This window comes from Rattus norvegicus, chromosome 7 (genome assembly GCF_036323735.1).
Source record: "Rattus norvegicus strain BN/NHsdMcwi chromosome 7, GRCr8, whole genome shotgun sequence".
NCBI lineage: Eukaryota > Metazoa > Chordata > Mammalia > Rodentia > Muridae > Rattus > Rattus norvegicus.
This window is the reverse complement of record NC_086025.1, coordinates 112,272,529-112,290,692: the sequence shown is the minus strand read 5'-3', so window position 1 is coordinate 112,290,692 and position 18,164 is coordinate 112,272,529. Positions and strand designations below refer to the sequence as shown.

Sequence of the window (18,164 nt, the reverse complement as noted above, 5' to 3'; positions counted from 1 at the left end):
TCCCAGCACTTGGGGCAGAAGCAGGAGGACAGAGGGGCTAACCTGGGCTAAATGGTTAGACTCTGTTTCACAAGAAGAAGGAAAAAGAAACAAATTATGTGTATAATCAGAGAAGGCACGGATGAGAGAAGGGAAAAAGCCTTTGAATGACTCATGACGCACTGAAAATTAGAAGCCTGGACATTTTTTTTTTACACAGCCAGCCTGTCTTTTTGTGGTTGTAGGAGCTGGGCTCAGAAAGGAGGTTGGATAGCCTGCCAAGATCGGGGTGTCTGTGGTTTGTGTGGGGGTGGCCTAGGGCCTCCTCCCTTGGGCTTTGTGGAGTACTGACCATGGAGGCTGGTAGGAATTGCCAGAAGGACCAGAGGGACGCTCGGAATGGGGAGGCAGAGCGAGCGAGGCGCCGTCTTCCTGTTTGTGGAGTGCTTACACATGCAGGCCAGGGGATATTAGGAGATAAAGGTCCAAAGTCCCTATTTAGGGCCTTGGGGTAGTTAATGTGTAATATCCTGGGATTATAAGCCTGACCGAGAGGGGGTACCTTGAGCTCAAGCCTCTAGGAGCAACTGGGAGAGCTGTGTCCAGGAGCCGTCACCATGTCGGTGAGGATGCTGGTCCTCTGGGCCCACTTCCCTCGGTTCACTTGTCTGCTTGAGTGTGTGGGGTGGGGGTGTCTTGGGGGTCCATTATTGCCACCCTTCTCTTTGTCTCAGTTTCTCCAGGAGAATCAAAAAGAAAGCTGGGTTGCCAAGCTGGTGACACACACACACCTTTAATCCCAGCACTAGAGAGGCAGAGGCAGGCGGATCTCTGTGAGTTCAAGGACAGCCTGGTCTACAGAGAGTTCCAGGATAGCCAGGGCTATGTAGAGAGACCCTGTCTCCAAAACTAAAAAACGAAAGCTGGTGGATAATCTCAACACCTTAGTACCGGAGTTGTCTGTCTGTCTGTTACCACCAGGTTCAGGGCCAGGACTTGTCTCTCCCTCTGCAAGGACAGCAATAGTCATGTTAATTATGACTGCCAACCTCTATTGAGTCTCGTAAAGATGAGAAGTTGAAGTTCAGGGGCTAGAGCATGGGCAAGGATTCAGCAGGTGCAAGGCCCTGCCTGGATTGGATCTCCAGCACCAGAAAATAGCATATTTTCAAAGGAACTGCACGGAGTCTTGCTCAGTGGGTAAAGTGCTTGTCCAGCATGCATGAAGCCCTGGGTTCGGTCTCCAGCACTGCATAGACTGGATGTGATGGTGCAATACACAAAGCCCAGTATTCAAGGCCCAGAGGCGGGGGGATCTCTGAGTTTGAGGCCAGCCTGGTGTACATAATGAGTTCCTGCTATAGACTGACATCCTGTCAAAAGAAAGAAAGAGGGGGGGGGGGGAGAGGGAGAAGGAAAGGGAGAAAGGAAGGACAAGGAAGGGAGGGAAGGATGGAGGGAGGGAAACTGAGGCTCAAGATGAAATCATAGGAGGCTATTTACATATTGCACACTCTCGAGAGCCTGTGTTTCAATCTGGCTCCTCTGAAGCTTCTGGTAGACTTTGGACAAGTTGACGTCCCTCTCTCTGGAAACTGGTCTCCCCTGATGTGTGTAGGATAGGACCACATGGCTCCCCCTGGGGTTTAAATGATAGGTTCATCTCCTAGCACTGTTGGAACAAACCACTTCAAAATAGGGGGCTCACCACCATAGTGATTTTTCTCATGGTCCTGGCCAAGTCTGGAATCCAGGGTGGGCAGGGCCTGGCACTCCCTGAAGGATCTAGGAGGCAGTTTATTATCTATTCCAGTTTCCTGTGGGTGCTTGGGACCTGTAGGCACCTTCTCTGGAAGCTTTGTAACTACAGGTTTTGCCCCATCTGCAGCTAGCCTTCGTTTTGGGGGTGTGCTCATGTGCCCTCTTTGAAATTGTGTGTGTGTGTGTGTGTGTGTGTGTGTGTGTGTGTGTGTGTGTGTGCGCGCGCGCGCAGATAGGCAGTGTGCAGGATGTCTATATGACTGGGTGTTGTCACTGGAAGAGAGATTGCTATCCTTGCCTCTGCCTCTCAGGAAGCCCCGTGGTGCCTCAGACACTCCCTCGGTTTTCTCTACTTTGGCCATCTCAACTCTTTTGCTTTTTTTTTCTTTCTCCTTCCATATAACCACTTCACGGCACGAGTGGGGAACCCACTCAGTGGGGTAAGGCTGGCCCCAAGTCACATGACCAGCTAGAGGTAGTGCTGGGACTTGGTCCTACCCACCCTTACCATCCCCACCACCTATGAACTACCCATCTCCCACCTGATTTTGCCTTCTAGCTCTCTGGTTTTAGGCTTTGTTGAGTTGGGACACGGTTCTGGGTCTGCACATGCTCTCAAGTCCCAGCGTCCCTATTTATACTAATGTGCCCCCAACCCTGGCCTTCCTTGTACCCTTGTGGTAGCTTCCACCCTCAGTCTCAAGGGCTCTCAGTTCTTCTGCTCTAGCCAGGAAGTCAGAGATGTAAAGATGAGGTGTCCGTTGCTCATTCCACCCATCCCAGGAAGCCAGGGTAGGGTGGATGGCGTGGTTTCCGGGGTACTGGCATGGGTGCACACGCAGTGAGAATGTGTGAGTGTCACCATTTCACGCCTCTGCTCCTTAGCTCCTCTGGGAGGAACCATGAACTGTCCTTTCTGGATCAACTCATGTCCCTTGGGATAGCTCTGCTCCCAAGAGCCTGAAGAGAGCAGAGTGTTCACTTGGCTAAACCCAGAGTAGTTCCTACAGGAGGCTGTTTCACTTCCCAACTCCAGATCTCTCGGCCCCAAGAACACAGTGAACATGCTTTCATTGTGACCATCTAGGAAGAGCAGAGGCTAAGGAAACTGTGAGCTATCTCAAGGCACACAGGATTCCCCAAAGAGACACCTGCCCACCCCATTCCCTAGGGAGAGGTGCAGGACCCTGTTCTAAAGTGCTTGCTACTGAAATGACTTTGCTGTCAGAGTTCCCCCTCCCAGAGTGAATGTTTCCTTTATTTTATTTTACTTATTTTCTAGACAGGTTTTCTCTGTGTAACAGCTCTGGCTGTCCTATAACTTCTTCTGTAGACCAGGCTGGCCTTGAACTCACAGAGATCTGTAGCTATTGTTGGCTACTTTGTGGGTTCTTTCTTCCACCCTTCCCTACCCTTTTTCTTCCACCCTTTCAACGCCCTAATACTAGCTAGGTAAGAGAGAAGAAAGGATAGAGGGGGAAGGAAAGTGGGGGGTTGAAACTGGGGCAATGTTATCATTAAACTACATTCTCTTGATTAGGGGCATAAGGTTCCTTTGGGGCAAGTTTGATCTTCGCCATTTAACTTCTTGTTGTTATTTCTTCTTTGCCCACAAATACTTAACAATAGGTGGCCAATGACAACCCAAAACAGCCCTCCACCTCTCGGGGCCCTAGCGTTTATGTACCCTCTGAAAAGTCCCCAGCATTCCATGTCATACAACTGCAGAAACTATCTGCAGCTGGTAAAACCATGCCTCTGCTAGAGCACAAACCAAATCACAGTCAGCTGCCGTAGACACTCTGAGGCAGCCCCATATCCCAAGCCTGGGATTAAAATGAAAACATATTCTTAAAATCTCTCTCTCTCTCTCTCTCTCTCTCTCTCTCTCTCTCTCTCTCTCTCTCTTAAAGAAACCAAAGCCTTCAAAATTCTCACCACAGAGATCCCCCTGCCTCTGCCTCCCATGAGTCTGGATTAACACCATGACTCATGCCTATAATCAAAGCACTTAGGAAGTCACTGTAAGAATGTAAGAAGATCATCAGTTCAAAGCCAGCCTGGGCTACATGTAGTAAGAGAGGGTATTTGGGCAAGGTCTAAAGATCCCCTTGCACATGAATCAGTCATCCTCCATCCTTCTTTGTAGTAAGAAAGGATAGACAACCCTTGGCCTCACCCCCAGTTTGCACCACCCTCTCCCCCCACACACATACAGGGGAGCTGACACAGGAATCTTTGGTGATGGTTGTCAACAGAGTATAACAAGTCAAGGGGCTCAGCAGTTAAGGGCACTGGGTGCTCTTCTGGAGGACCCAGGTTCGAATCTCATGGTAGCTCACAACCATATGATACTCCAGTTCCAGGGACAGCCAATGTCCTCTGCTGGCTTTCAAAGGCACCAGGCCTGCCTATGGTGCACAGTCATCCATGCAGGCAAAACATTCATATACATAAAAAAAATTATAGTAAAAGAATCTAGACAGAGAAACCATGTCAATAAGCAGAACCCCACAGTACAGAAATGCTGCTTGTAAGAGCCACTCAGCTCAACTGTCACTCTCGGGTCACCAGTATAGAAGATGGACATTTCAAAGTGGTGGCTTAGAAAACTCAGCCTTTCCCTTTTAACCATCAACGATGGAAGAGGAGGAGTCAGCTGCCAGGAAACCAACTGGAGAACTGCCGATTCCGTTTGGAAGCAGGAGCAGAGGGACAGCTAGATAGAACAGGCAGGGCGGCTACCCTCATTCTGCCATGTGGGTTAGGCCCAGCCTGGTCTTGGGTCTCCCAAACTGGATGCTGAACTTCCAGCAACCTGCCGGAAAACGGCTGCTATTGGTCTGGGGGTTGGGCGGGGCAGGGCGGGCGTCTCCCTCAGCATCTGCTGCAAAATGGACACTCTGCAAATGCTTTAGTCTTTTTTTCTTTTCAAGGGCTGGGTTTGGAAATCTGGGACTTATGCCTGTTAGGCAAATTCTCTACCACTTAGCTACATCCCAGCCCTGATAGGTTAACTGATTTTGGCGTTTGACAATTGTATGCTTGCACATCATGTATTCTGCGTGTTCTCCCCTTTTCAGTGCATGTGGAGGGCTGCATGTGGGTGTGGAGGGGGTGCACGCACAACCTTAGCTGTCACCCCCCAGGAAATGCTGTTCACTTCCTTTGAGACAAGGTCTCTCCGCAGCCTAGAGCTTAAAATTAGCCAATTAGGCTAGACTGCCTGGCCGGGGAGTCCCAGATCCTCCTGACTCTACCTCCTCATACTTGGATCGCAAATATACCTCACTGCATTGCATTGTTGTTTGTTTATTTGTTGAGAGAGGGTTTCACGATGTAGCTCTGACTGGCCTAGAACTTGCGAAGGTAGATTAGGTTGACCTCAAGCTCACAGCCTCCCAAGTGCTGGGATTAAAGGCAGATACCACCACACCCAGCCCAACCTGGTCATTTTTGCATCATTCAGATGGCTTGGGTCTGCCGAGGGCACTGTGCTTCTTGAACAATGGGAAACTACAACATCAGCAAAGGTCAGGCTGTTCGCTCTGTGAACCTCCAGTCCTAGTCAGTCTCCTTTTGGGTTGTGGGGTGGAGGAGAGCCAACAGCGGGTAAGAGGGCTCTGGGAAGCCTGAGTCAGAACGCTGTGGTCTCTGTGAGGGCAGAGAGGGGACGGAGTCATCCAGGATGGTGAGGTGGAAGCAGGCCGACGGATCCCTCTCATGGTTCCTTGTGGATCTAACAAAAGTTTTCTCTAGGAGAAATTCGAGGTCACAAACCTGAACATGAAATCAGGGATGTCCCTGAAGATTAAAGGCAAGATCCACAATGATGTTAACAGGTGAGTAAGGTGTGGGGATGGCTGAGGACTGGGACCCTCAAAGACTCAGGAAGGAGCGATTCTTTTTTGAATGCTCCTTACCACACCCCTGGGTGGCTCTAGTTAGGAACAGACTTTGCATCTAAGCTTTGGGTTGGGAACCTTCAGAATGTCAGAATTGAAACTGTGCTCTCTGTTCCTTCTCTCAATTGGAGAGGGATGGCGCTCTGAGTCCCTACTTAAGTTGTATTGTTATACATCCTCCCACACACCGCCCTCTAAACCGGGTCCCGTGACTCTAACCAGAGGCAGCCACCAGGGGGCAGCAAAGGTCTCACTTGTTTCCTCTGAGCACTGCGCCACTCGCCACACCCCACCCCTGCTATTTAGTACCAGGCTTGGTAAGTGTACAGCAGTATCTCTTAAAACGAACCTCTGGCCATTGTTGGTTAGGAAGGAGGCAGGCAGGCACCCAGAGGAAGACCTAAGAGAAACAGTCCTTTCCTACCCAGGTCCCTCATTTGCAGAAACACACAGATTTGGTCTTAGCACCTCTACCCATGATAGAATCCCACACCCAGAACGTTCCACTTTCAAGGGCTCTGAACGTCCAACCCAGGCTCCTCTAGTGATCCTGCTGAGCCACCTACCCCTGCCCATACCCCTCTGGTGACAGTCCTTCAACTGTCTCGACCCCGGAACAGACAACTCTGACTCCTGAAGTTGTCAAGACCAGTAACTCTGTCAACAGCCTCAGAACCTATTCCCAACAGAACACTCAGTACAATGCACAGCCCAACACAGATCTCAGTTACACCTTCCCTTACTCTTCCAGCTTGTGGTCAACCAAAGCCCCCTGTCCTAAGCCCTTCTCCCCACCACTCTCTACAGCTTCACCATTAACCTGGGCCAGGGGAAAGAAACGCTGAACCTGCATTTTAACCCTCGCTTCAATGAATCCACCATTGTCTGTAACACCCTTGACGGTAGCAGCTGGGGACAAGAGCAACGAGAAAACCATTCCTGTTTCAGTCCAGGGTCAGAGGTCAAGGTGAGGTCAAAGGGGAGCCCAAAGGTGGTCCTCCTGCCCCGGCCTGGGGAGCCCCACCAGGCACCTGTCAGGACACTTCCCAGGCTCTCCTCACAAGCTTCCTCCCCCTTGCAGCTCACCCTTACCTTCCAAGACAAAGACTTCAAGGTGACGCTGCCTGATGGACACTCGCTGACCTTCCCCAACAGGCTGGGCCACAACCACCTGCGCTACTTAAGCATGGATGGGCTCCAGATCTCCTCCTTCAAGCTCGAGTGAGCATCTCCTCAGAAGACCTTAGCCCCAAACCAGCTTCAGCCAGCCCTCCAGCAAGCCCCCACCAGAACCGCAGTCTTTATAGGTTCTGCTCTTACTCACCGTTCACTCTGAACTCCTGCCCTAACTAATTAACCCCTTCCCCAAGTTCAAGGCCAAATAAAAGAATCCATTTTTATTATTTCCACAGCAAGAACTGTTAGCACTTTCCATAAGTGTTAATGCTCCCCGTCTTTGGTGCAGGGGAGGAAACTGAGGCACAGGGTATAGCATTGCCAAGAGAAGAGGACGGGAGGTGATCCTGAGCCACCCTGTGCATGGGAACCTGTCTCTCTCCGGGTGATCTGAGCACCTGCCAAGCTGCCCCATGGGATTATGGGGCAGATACTGGTTCCTGGCACCTGGGGCAGGGGTGTTCCAGGAACTGGAGATAAGGGTCCCACCTGGGCCTCTTATCTTCCAACATTCCAGGCTGGTTACTCATTACCTCGTCTGGCCCCCCTCTCCTAGCTGGAGGGGGGTTGCTGGAAGGGGGTCCTCAACTTTCCAAACTCCCAGGAGGATAAAGTACACCTCGGCAGGGGCCAAGGCCTGCCTCCTTGGGCAGACAGATCTTACCAGAAAGGCTTTTACAATCAGGCATGGGAGGCAGCTCTGGGGTACACATAAGATAGAATCTACTTAGAGGTCACACCTGACCTTTCTCAGGGAACTGAGGAGAAGCCTGGAACCAGCTATTGAAAACACAGTGGTGGCCTTCTGCGGCAGCTCTCCATGAGCAGGGGCAGGCAGTCCCACTCAGACAATGGCCCTGTGTGGTCCTTGCCCCACCCCCACCCACCAGGGAAACATCTTGGGGCACAAAGGCCATACTGTCAGGCCACAGGGGGGTGGCATATGTTATGACTAAAGGGCTAGTGGGCCTAGGGGCATGGAGGGAGCTGGGTCAGGTCAGCAGGGACCCTCCCCACATCCAAGCCTGCCTTGCATAGAGCAGGAAGGATTTGGGGCAACTCCCGTTGGGCAGGTGACCATGTCTTGAGGACAGACGCAGTCGTTAAGGAAATTAACTCAGCCCTTCTGTGTGAGCCCCTAGGCTGGCAGGACCTGGGCCCACGGCCAGTCTCTCACACCTTGACCTCGTCATCCTCATCAGCGTCAGCAAACTCAAAGGCATTGGCCTGCACCGTGCTGGGCACAGGAGCCCTGCTGCTGGCCGGAGGTGCACTCCATTCTTCATTCAGACTCTCCCAGGAGCCATGGACTTGGGGTAGGACCCCTGCCAGCTCCCGCCGCGCATCCATCTCCGTGTAGTGACGGCTGGCCCGGATGGCCCCCCAGCTGGCTCCACGCCTGTCAAAGGCCATTTTGGAGGGTACCTGGGGACCCTCTCCCACAGGACTGGCCTTTACCTCAGCCACGGGGCCCAACACGGCAGTTACCCCATTGGGGAAACGTCCACTGGATGGGGAGCTTGCCGTGGGGGCTGGAAGGCTTGTCACAGTGTCTAGAGTGGTTACTGCATCGGCTGGGGGTTTTGCAGTAGGGGCAGGGTTGGCAGCAGGAGCAGGGGGGTTGGCAGCAGGGGCTTCTGAAAGGCTCATGACTCCTAGCAGCTCACTGAGGAGTGAGGGCCCAAGGTCAAGGTCAAAACGGAAGGACAAGAGAGAGTCAGAGCGTCGAAGCTCAGGGTTAGGGTTAGGCTCAGAGGGGGAAGAACTTTGCTCTCGGTCTTGAGAATGGTCCGGGTCACGGTCATGGTCACGGTCACGGCTGCTGTGTTTTTCCACTCGTGGAAGGCGTGAGATGGTGCAGAACCCAGACTCCAGGCCTAGCAGAGAAATGGGGAGAAGGTCAGGGGTGGGGTCCCTAGCCTGTTCTTGGACACACAGTCAGGACAACCCTGACCTACAGTGTGGCCCTCAGTAGGTAAGCTGTACCCCTTGCTGGTTTCCATTTTGCCTGCTTTTCTAATGTAAGGACCCCACAGGCTTCTATGCTCTCTCTGTGAAATTAACCTGAACCTCACTTGCAGAAGAGCAAATAAAAACAGAAGTTCAGTTTGGCATGAGACACAGGCTAGTCTGTCAGGGTGGAACTATAGATACAGCTTGAGTCTTGACACCCAGTCCCTGGTGTGGGCTTGGCCATGGCTCCTGCTTCCGATGCTGACCGATGGCTGCAGGTAAACTCATAGCACCTGAGTTGATCTGTGGATACCAGAAAGAACCAGAAGCCAGGGCCAGAACAGAGAAATCACAGGCTCTCAGGACAGGCACATGTCTTCCAAAAGTTTACCAGCACAACTCTTGCTTCTGGGACTCCCAAGCCTGACACAGGTGATGGAGTTCCTAGTACCTAGTGGCAGCAAGACTGTAATGCAGAATATGACCACGAGGGGGCAGAAGTAACCCACGGTCCCCTGGTGAGTTGTCCTGCCAAGGCCCAGGTGGCATTCACACCTGGGTCAATTTGCCAAGTCACTGAAGCCTTTGTCCAAATAACAGCTCCTGCCCCTAGCATCTGCTACAAACCAGCCCAGAGCGTGTGCGATTTCACTCTATCTTTGTTTTCTTTGTTTTGTTTTGCATTTTGAGACGGGTGTGTGTGTGTGTGTGTGTGTGTGTGTGTGTGTGTGTGTGTGTGTGTGTCTCCCAATGTAGTACCCCAGGCTGTTCTGGAACTCACTATGCAGATCAGACTGGCCTCATGACTTCACTGAATCTTAGCAATGAGACTAGGGGACCCATGGAGGTGAAGATCGGAGCTTGGGGGTCCATGCGCTTACTGCAGTCGGAAGAACGAGAACTAGAAACCAGAGTGGGCTCAGAGTTATACCTCTGACACTGGGGTTGCTTAATGGTTATGAGCCAGGAAGGGGGAGGTCTGGCTTGTGAGGTTATGAGCTCAGAGACGGGGGTCGGGGGGAGAGGCTTGTGTGAGCCACAGAGAGAGTCAGAGACCTGTTAGATGCGAACCCCATATTTATCTCAACCTCTGTGTTATAGGACCTAACTAAGCAGGCTGACACCCCACCTCCCTAAGCCCATCCCGTTCATCCTCAGCCTAGACTGGGGACTAGACTTCCACTAGGAGATGAAACAGCTCTGGAGGAAGACTGAAATGGAGGCTTGGCAGAATCTCTCTGGGCTCAAAATCTCAACAGAAGAAAAAAAGACCGTGAACGCAGTTCCTCACCGTAACCGGAGCGGCCATCCGTGGAGCTAGCCGGAGTGCTATCAAAGCTCAGCTTGCTCACCACCAGGCTGTCATAGGTGGCCTGGTTGAGCTGGGGCAGGGAGATGGCATTCTTGATGATGGGAGAGATGGGAGGCGGGGCGGGTGACGTTGCAGCCGGGGAAGCCATCCTTCGAGGGGGCACGCCGACTCTGCGTACCTGCTGGAGCTTCCTGGCCAGAAAACTTCGGGGCGAGCGGTGGGTGTTTCCAGAGCGGCCTCCGTGGTTGCTGAGGAAGGAGGTATCACCGAAGACGTCCCCGCCACGGCCCACGTGCATGGTGTGGCGGAAGTCCCCGAGCGGGGGACTGATCATGTCTGCTGTCAGGCGCCTCTTTCCATGAGAACTGGGCACCCAGCCCACAGGAGACAGCTTACCCAGGCTCATGCTGGGGGCTCCTGTGCCCCCTTGGGGGCCGGGCATCAGCTTTGGTTGCTTACAACTGCTAGTCCATGCCACCTTGGGGCCAGGGAAGATGGCAGCCTGGGTTCAGGGATCCTTTTAGCCCCTTCCTCTCGATGAAGATGGCCAAGCAGAAGGCAAACCCTTGACTCTATTAAGGCACTGTCCCCAGTGCTGAGGCCAAGGGAGTCTATGGGTTCTCTCTCCCAGAGGCCCTGCTCCTGGTCCTGGTGAGGCTGCTCGAAGGCGATAAGAGATGGGCCTTAAATGAGGGTGGTCCCTGCCCTGGAGCGGAGACCTGGAAGGGCAGAAAGACAGCATTGTGGCATGTCAGCAGAAGAGGAAATCCGAGTCCAAACAGTAGCCACCCAATAGAACAAACGAGGCTGACCAACAGCGCACAGATCCTTGGTTTTACACACAAAGGAGGATCCACGGTGCTTGTGTAGGAAGTTCAAAAAAGAGCTTGGGGGGGGGGGGGATGTGAAGCATGAGGGAACGCTCACTGAGCAAGCCTGAGGACCTGAGTTTGGCTCCCCAATGCCACATAAAAGTTGGGCATAGCTGCATGTGCCTGTAATTCCAGTGTTTGGAGGGAGAGGGACGGAGACAGGGGGATTATAGGTAGTCTAGCTTTAAAAAAAAAAACAACCAAACAAAACCACGAGTTTCAGGTTCAGTAAGCGACTCCGTCTCCAGGGACTAAGCAAGAGTGACAGAATGGGGGCGTCCAATGTCCTCCACTGGTTTCTGTACGTGAGCACCTGAACACGTGCACGCCCACACAAGTGCACGTCAGAGTTTGAGAACAGGCAGAGTGGACGGGCAGCCTCTGAGTACCGCTGCATGGACCAGGCACAAAGACTCCACTCTGTTTTGAGTGTACAGCGGGCATCGGCAGAGCAGAAAAAATGATTGACCAATCTCTAAGTAAGACCCTCGGGTGAGGTGCCAATGGCTCTCCTGCGCAGGTCGGATGACTCGGACACTAGATCCGGCGGAGGCAGGCACCAGGGCAGGAGTGAGAAACTATAGTGACTCAGTGTCTGGGGCTTCTCAGCGAGGAAGGGGAATTGGGCTCACCATCCCTGCAAACCCGGACCCGGTACAACGTGCCTCTTGCTGGCAAATTTCAGATCTGTGGGTTCAAATCTATTCACCTGGGGAGGTCAGGAGAAAGGCGGCGCCCTGCCAAGGTCTTGTGAACGGCTGTGTACACAGCCTGCCTCACAGCCAGCCGACTGACGTTCCACAGAAGCCTTTGCCTCCGAGGTGCTTCCTGGAAAAGGGACCCTGTGGTCAGAAGTGGCTTTTTCCAGCTGGCTCCTGCACACTTAAGCTGACTCAAGGCTCTGAGAAGGCCTGCAAGAAAGGACTTTATCTGATGGCCAAGTCGATATAGGAGTCTTGTTGTTGGGGGAACAAGTTTTAGGGGGGCAAAAAGTCCGTGAGTGTCGAAAGCTTCTCCCTACCTATCAATGTCCCTTCTGAGCCCTCATGGTCCCTCTGCTGTTGTACCTTTTTGGCTGGTTCCTCTGTGTTCTCTTTCTCCTTCCTTATGGGGTTAGAGAACATTTGGGATCCTATACCCTGAACTCTGATTTTTCTGTGACCTAGTGAAGGCCAAGCTTGCTCAAGGTCCCATCAAAAAGCTAGTCCCGACTTGAACTCGGTGCCTCTGACTCACTCAAGCTCTTACCAGCTTTTGGGGCCCAGTCTTGTCTCCCTGAGCAAGGTGAGGGTGGGGCAAGGCCTGGATTTTCCAGCCTCTCTCCCTCCCAGCACTCAGCACGTGGCCAGCCTAATCACTAGCTGAGATAACCTTCCGGCCAAAGGACCACCCCCTGGCACCTTCTGAGAGGGTAGAGTAGGCTGGGGACTCAGAGTCCTCACCCTGTGACCTTGGGCAAGTCACCTCCACACACCTGCTCAGCGGATAAAGATCTAGCCCGGAGTTTCAACTTTGGTTCTTGTTTTTTTTTTTTTTTTGTTTGTTTTTAATTTTCCAAAGCTCTGGAGCCGCCTCCAAGCATAAGAACTATTCTCAGTGCAGCCCTTCCATAATGTTATTTGAAATTCAAAATAGGTTAACTAACAAGATAAAACAAAGAGGAGAACTGGACAAAGCTTGCTTTGTTTTGGGACTACATTCTCTTCCGTCCTACCACTGGATCCTCCTCCAACCCTAGCTCCTCCCCCACCTGGGGGGGTGCAACTTCTGAATCATCCTTTTCCCTGGCACCCCCAGTACCGAGAGGTCCTCGTGGAATGTTTGCTGGAGTTATAAAGCACTCTGCTTTGCTGTTGGTCGACCAATGACATGATGTCATCAGATGAGTCTCCAACACCCCCCTGAGGCTGGAAGGCTGGCTCAGGCTACAAAGAAGGCTGACATGGCCAGCCCAGCCAGGCAACAGACTCATCCAAGGTCCCGTGGCAGGTAAACACTGGCCAGGTTTCCCCTGTACTATAAAAACTAGTCTTCAGAGGAAGGCGTTATGGAGTTGTGTAGGGCTCACTCTGCAAAATGGTACGTGGAAGGGTCAACTGTCCCCTCCGTGTGAACACGTGCCCTTCCCACCAGATCCTCTAACGTCTGAAGTTCTTCCAGGGAGAGAGGTCCTGTCCCCATCTCACCCCTTGACCATCCCTGTGATGAAGCCACCCCCCAAATGCTCTGGGCACCTCTAGGTAGCATCCTCCTCACCCACTTACTGAGGCAGAGCGCCCCGGCTCAACTTCATCTACTGCTCCTGTTTTCCCTTGGAGAAAGCAGGAGCCACCTCTGCCAGAGAATGGAGAAACTCAGTTCTCCCATCCTGGAGCAGGGCAGGGCTGGGTTTGAATCCAACATTTCATGAGGAAGGGGAATCTTTCCTTCCAGCCATCTACCACGTGGAGCTAACTAACCACAGACTGTTGCTGGCCTTTAGGTGGCCCAGGAAATAGTACCTGTAAATGCTTATGTCTCCCACCTTACATAGTGTGGGGGGGGGGCGGCAGGGATCCAGATTACAGAACAAAAATAGCAGGAACCCTGGAGCTTACATTCTACCAACACTGGCAGAGTTGCCTTAACCATCTGAATGAAGGTAGCAGATATGAGGAAGCTAGCACGCAGGAATGGGACCCAGGCTCTGCACTTCATAGTCGGTGACCAGGGCATGGGTGGCCACAGTGAGACCTCAGTATCCCCACAGAACTCTTAGATTTACTGGGCACGTGGCCCGATGGTGGGGAAGCGGGGTGAGCAGAGGCGCCGCTCCTTGGAGTACCCAGACACACCCTCGGGCAGGTGTGCGGAGCCCTACCTCCGGGGCAGCCTGCTGGGGGCGCAGGTGGGGCAGGTACGGGGAACCTCTTTGATATCAACACTGACCTGTGGAAACTGTGCTTCATATTTTCCCCCAATCTGTAACATTTGGGATTAGAAGTCTTCCAGGGGCATCCCCTCAAAGGCCAGCACTTTGGGGGTGAAGACAGAGAAACTTAGGCAAGCTACCCAGAGTTACCTTCCCGGATCCTGCTTCTCTGAACTTCAGGCTTCTCTGAGCTTTCACGGCCGGTAGGATATACATACAGCCCTGGCTGACCTCGAAATTGTGACCGTCCTGCCTCAGTTTCCCAAGTGGTGGTATTAAGCTGTGTGACACTACCGACTAAGACTTCTTCCTGCCCCAGCACCCTGAGTTAAAATTAAACAGCCCTTCACTCCACCGCTGTGCTCTCTCAGCCTCAGTTTCCCATTCTAGAAAACGGCCTTCAAAACTTGGTGAGTCTTGCAAAGTTGGGCGAAGGGCAGAATCAGTTGGGATGGGAAGTCCAGGAAAGACTTCAACCAGGAAACACTCACTTCTGGGGACCTCGGAAGGGAGACTTTGGGAGAGTCTCTCGCTCCCGTCCCGCGCGGACAGAGGGCAGCGGCTGCCTTGGCCAGAAGGGAACCGGACGGGATGACCTCATCTGCTGCTCCAGCCTGGAATGCAGCTGGGGAGGGGGCAGGGTGCCCTGTCCCCATCGTCCGTCTCCCCCACCCCCCAGCTTCCCGCTCCCGCGCTGGCGTCGCCGAGAGGCCCTGGGGTCCCTTCCCTTCCGTTGCCCGCGCAGAAATGCCGCAGACGGCCCTAGGCTCGCCCTCTCCCCGAGTCCCAGTATACACAGCGCTGTGCTTCGGTTTTGGTGCCCTGACCTCCCGCAACGTGTCAAAACCACCCGAGAAGTCTGAACACCCTGGCCTTCTACCGCTTGGCCCCACGCGCCCAAGACAGTGTGCACTCCCCCGGCCCGCGCCCACGATTACCTCGTGTCGTCGAGCCCGGGGGTGGGGTGGGGGGTCCAGGGGCGGGCGCGGCGGCGCGTCCCTGCGCTGCCCGAGAGTCGCTGGGCCGGTCTGCGCCGCCCTGGCCGCGGGCTCGGCGGCCGGATCCCCGGGCGGGGGCGGGCTGCGGGCTCCCTCCGCCCCTGCTCCGCCCGCGGCGGCCGCGCCCCCTCCCGGGCTGGCCACGCCGGGAGGGCTGCAGTGGCGCGGCGAGGATGCCAAACCAGGCCCCTGCCCACCGCCCCTAGGCGGGGCGACCTCGGGAATGTTCGCTCTGTCCTGAGTCCAGACTACCCAGAGGAGGCCACTGGGACTCTTTGCTGCCCACTGCTCCTTAGATGACCTCGGGGAGTCCAGGATTGACAACTCTGTCCTGGGCCTCCGGCCTTTGCTGGAGTTGGAGGAACTGGCCAGAAGACTCTTTTTTGTTGTTGTTGTTGTTGTTGTTTGTTTTTTGTTTTTTAAGTGCGGGTCATTCACTCTTTCCCGTTTTCTCCAGCCCTCATTTCTGGCAACCCAATACAAGCCCGGTGGGCTGCCAGCAGAACATTTAGCTGCTCTGGGGAAGAGGCCATTCCTGCCGACCACCATGTAGAGGGTGGTGTAACAAGTGATAATCTCATGGACCCTAAAGCTGGGATGGCCCATGTTCCTCCTTGCCTTTCAAGTGTCTCAGTTTCCCCATGGGGCTGGAGAGAGGGCAACACAGTTAAGAGTGCTTCATGCTCTTCCAGAGGTTGGAAGTTGTGTTCCCAGAACACACACACACACACACACACACACACACACACACACACACACACACAACTAAAGTGGAGTTATCAAACCAGACATCAGATATTACATTATCTCCCGTTCCCCGCTCTAACAACTAGGAGAGTTGCGGAACAGGTAAATGAGGTCACACCTTAGAAACCTTTAGTGAGCCCCCTCCCCCCACTTCAGAGAAGGCACAAAGCCAGCCATGTTCAAGGAGAGAGGACGGATCCTGGCCCCCGACACATGTACCCTCTGCTTTTTCTGTGAGGACAGACAGGAATCCTGGGACTGTGTATGGCGGGACATGTCCTTAAAGTAGTCTGGGAGTGAGGTTTTTGACCAAGGTTCCCTGAAGGAGACAGAACCCAGGTTAAATCTTAAACAGAGATACAGAGGACCTTGGAAGTTCACAGTGGACAGACTGTGGGCAAAGGCTTTGAGTTCTGAGGCAGTGATGGAGCAGAACAGTGCTGTCCCTGAGGGGTGAGGAACCATAAGGACAGGATGAAGGACACAAGCTCTTGGGTCTTTACTGCTCACTCACAGAATGCTGTGCTTCTGGGCTGGCACTCTATATCCTCAAGTTAGCCGACAGGGGAGCCGTCAGTTTTTCCAGCTGGACAGAAGATGAAACTGAGGCGCAAAGAATACCAGTCTCGTGCAGAGAAGACTCAGATGTGGTGCTTCCCCTGGGGCAGCCCAGGAACTCTGGGAACACTGTCCCAAAGACTCAGAGGCACAGAACCTCATGGACAAGGAAGCTGGAACACTGTGGAGAGAACTGGGCCAGGGCCTGGGTATTTAACTACGTCCATGTGTCTGTGCATGCGTAGGTGCAATTAAAAATGTCTCAGCTTTTATTGAGCATCTAATGCATACCATGCGTAATCACATTTAATCTCTGTGACAGCCCTATGGGGACAATCCTGTCATCATGTCCATTTTGCAAAAAGGTGAAGCGACTTGTCCAAGGGCTCCTCCTTTGGCAGGATGATCACATTTCCTGCTCTGTTGAGAGAGAGAGAGAGAGAGAGAGAGAGAGAGAGAGAGCACCAGGGGTCCCGTGTGATTAGCAATAACCCCTTTGCTTTCGCTCTCAAAGGAGTTCTGGTGCTGGAAAACAACTTATCCCTCCAGTCAGGGTTCTTGAAGCAGTGCCAGGCTAGCCCTGAGCACAGGGTAGACTTCTCTTTAAAATGGGTCTAGCTCCGGGGTAGGCATTTACCATACCTGAGGGTGTGTTGCAAGCCCAAAGACACGGCCCAGAAAGCTGTCTTTGTTTTGTTTGTTGAGACAGCATCTCACTCACTAAAGATGGAGCATCCTGGCAGCCTGGAACTCATTCTATAGACCAGGCTGGCCTCGAACTCACAGAGATCTGTCTGCTCCTGCCTCCAGGGTGCTGGGAGTAAAGGCCTGCACCACCGCAGCTGACTGAGAAGCTGTCTGGATGCAAGTGTTTTCTCCTCCACTCTTGCGCCCTCCTCTGTACCCTGGCTCAGTGGTTCAGAACTTCCCAACCTCTGGACCAGATTCCAGGTACTTCTTCCTCTCTCTTGGAGGCAGACATTCTTTTCCCATTGTACAGATGGGGAAACTGAGGGGTGGAGGGGTTTGCTTACATTTGTAGGTTGTCTCTAGGGAAGTCTATCTCCCATGTAGGCTGCATTCCCTGCTCCTGGTCCCACTCCTGATTGAAGGCTCTGGAAAATGGAAGGAAAAGAAGAGTCTTGGGAGCCAGGAGTCAGGGGTCAGCATCCCTGGCCCCCTTTTCTGGTGTCTTTCTCCTCTTCTGATTTCCTGAACTCCGCTGTCTGCCTCCAAGGCTGTGCCAGGAGTGCAGGGGTTAACTCCACCAGAACCCTAATTACCACGCAGGATGCAGAACAAATGGCTCCCAGCTGGGGAAGGGAAGGGGAGCCTCCACTGAGGAGGGTTGCCTGGGATTCTCCTGGACTATAAGCACTGAGCCCTAGGGCTGTATACCATCAGGGCTCTGCTGCCCAGACTTTTGCCCTTACAGACTGGGGTGGGAATTTATGGGAAGAAAGTATGTCTGAGCAGGGAGCTCTTTAGGAAGGGGGGAAGACACAGGCTGAGATGGGGTCCTTCCCACTTGGAGCAACCTTTCGTAGAGAGCAGAGAACTTTGGGGTGACTGAGTGGGCTCGGCCATGTCTTCCTGGGCAGCATGCTTCCTTGAACTCCAGTGTCTGGCTGGATTGCTGTCCCGTGTATTTCTCTACACACTGGCCCAGGATTCCCAGGCCTCTGTGTCTTACATGTCCCGAGGTCCATCCACCCACAATTGCAAAGGCTGATTTATCCAACTGCCTAGCTACCTATCCTTCCCACATACCTCCTCACCCTCTGCCCACCCTTCTCTTGATCCACAACCTATACGTCCAGGCACTCCCCCAAACGCTTACTACTCCTCCACTGAGCCCTAGTCCCCCATCCACCCCACATCCACCCACCCACGGGTGCTTCTGCTCCTTAGGTGTCTATTCCCTCTTTCCCCCAGCATCCCTGACCACTGCCCCATCTGGCCACCCGGCTGTGCATAATCATCTTGTTCAGT

General features: G+C 53.4%; 2 protein-coding genes across 6 annotated transcripts; one reads left to right on the top strand and one right to left on the bottom strand.

Annotated features, from left to right (window-relative positions):
• The first annotated feature begins 464 nt into the window (after positions 1 to 464).
• Lgals2 (galectin 2) lies at positions 465 to 7,063 on the top strand. Of its 2 annotated transcripts, NM_133599.2 has the most exons (4): positions 570 to 602; positions 5,500 to 5,582; positions 6,453 to 6,612; positions 6,727 to 7,060. In NM_133599.2, the coding sequence occupies exons 1-4, from the start codon at positions 597 to 599 to the stop codon at positions 6,868 to 6,870; spliced, it is 393 nt and encodes a 130-aa protein (NP_598283.1). In that variant the 5' UTR covers positions 570 to 596; the 3' UTR covers positions 6,871 to 7,060. The 2 variants fall into 2 exon arrangements, with proteins under 2 accessions (XP_038934274.1, NP_598283.1); XM_039078346.2 differs by having other exon boundaries at positions 465 to 602; positions 6,453 to 7,063.
• On the bottom strand, positions 7,028 to 14,934 carry Cdc42ep1 (CDC42 effector protein 1). Of its 4 annotated transcripts, XM_017594867.3 has the most exons (4): positions 13,887 to 14,873; positions 11,668 to 11,786; positions 10,066 to 10,805; positions 7,028 to 8,698 (listed from the first exon to the last, which is right to left on the bottom strand). In XM_017594867.3, the coding sequence occupies exons 3-4, from the start codon at positions 10,526 to 10,528 to the stop codon at positions 7,995 to 7,997; spliced, it is 1,167 nt and encodes a 388-aa protein (XP_017450356.1). In that variant the 5' UTR covers positions 10,529 to 10,805; positions 11,668 to 11,786; positions 13,887 to 14,873; the 3' UTR covers positions 7,028 to 7,994. The 4 variants fall into 4 exon arrangements, with proteins under 4 accessions (XP_017450356.1, XP_017450357.1, XP_017450354.1 ...); XM_017594868.2 differs by lacking the exon at positions 11,668 to 11,786 and having other exon boundaries at positions 14,808 to 14,934; XM_017594865.3 differs by having other exon boundaries at positions 11,668 to 14,886.
• Positions 14,935 to 18,164: the final 3,230 nt, after the last annotated feature.

Bases quoted from the DNA above. Each gene is read 5' to 3' on its own strand.
- Lgals2 (XM_039078346.2), top strand. The intron at 5,583-6,452 runs GTGAGTAAGGTG...CACTCTCTACAG, and splicing joins ATCCACAATGATGTTAACAG to CTTCACCATTAACCTGGGCC.
- Cdc42ep1 (XM_017594868.2), bottom strand. From the start codon at position 10,528: ATGCCCGGCCCCCAAGGGGGCACAGGAGCCCCCAGCATGAGCCTGGGT. The intron at 8,699-10,065 runs GTGAGGAACTGC...TTTCTCTGCTAG, and splicing joins GGATGGCCGCTCCGGTTACG to GCCTGGAGTCTGGGTTCTGC.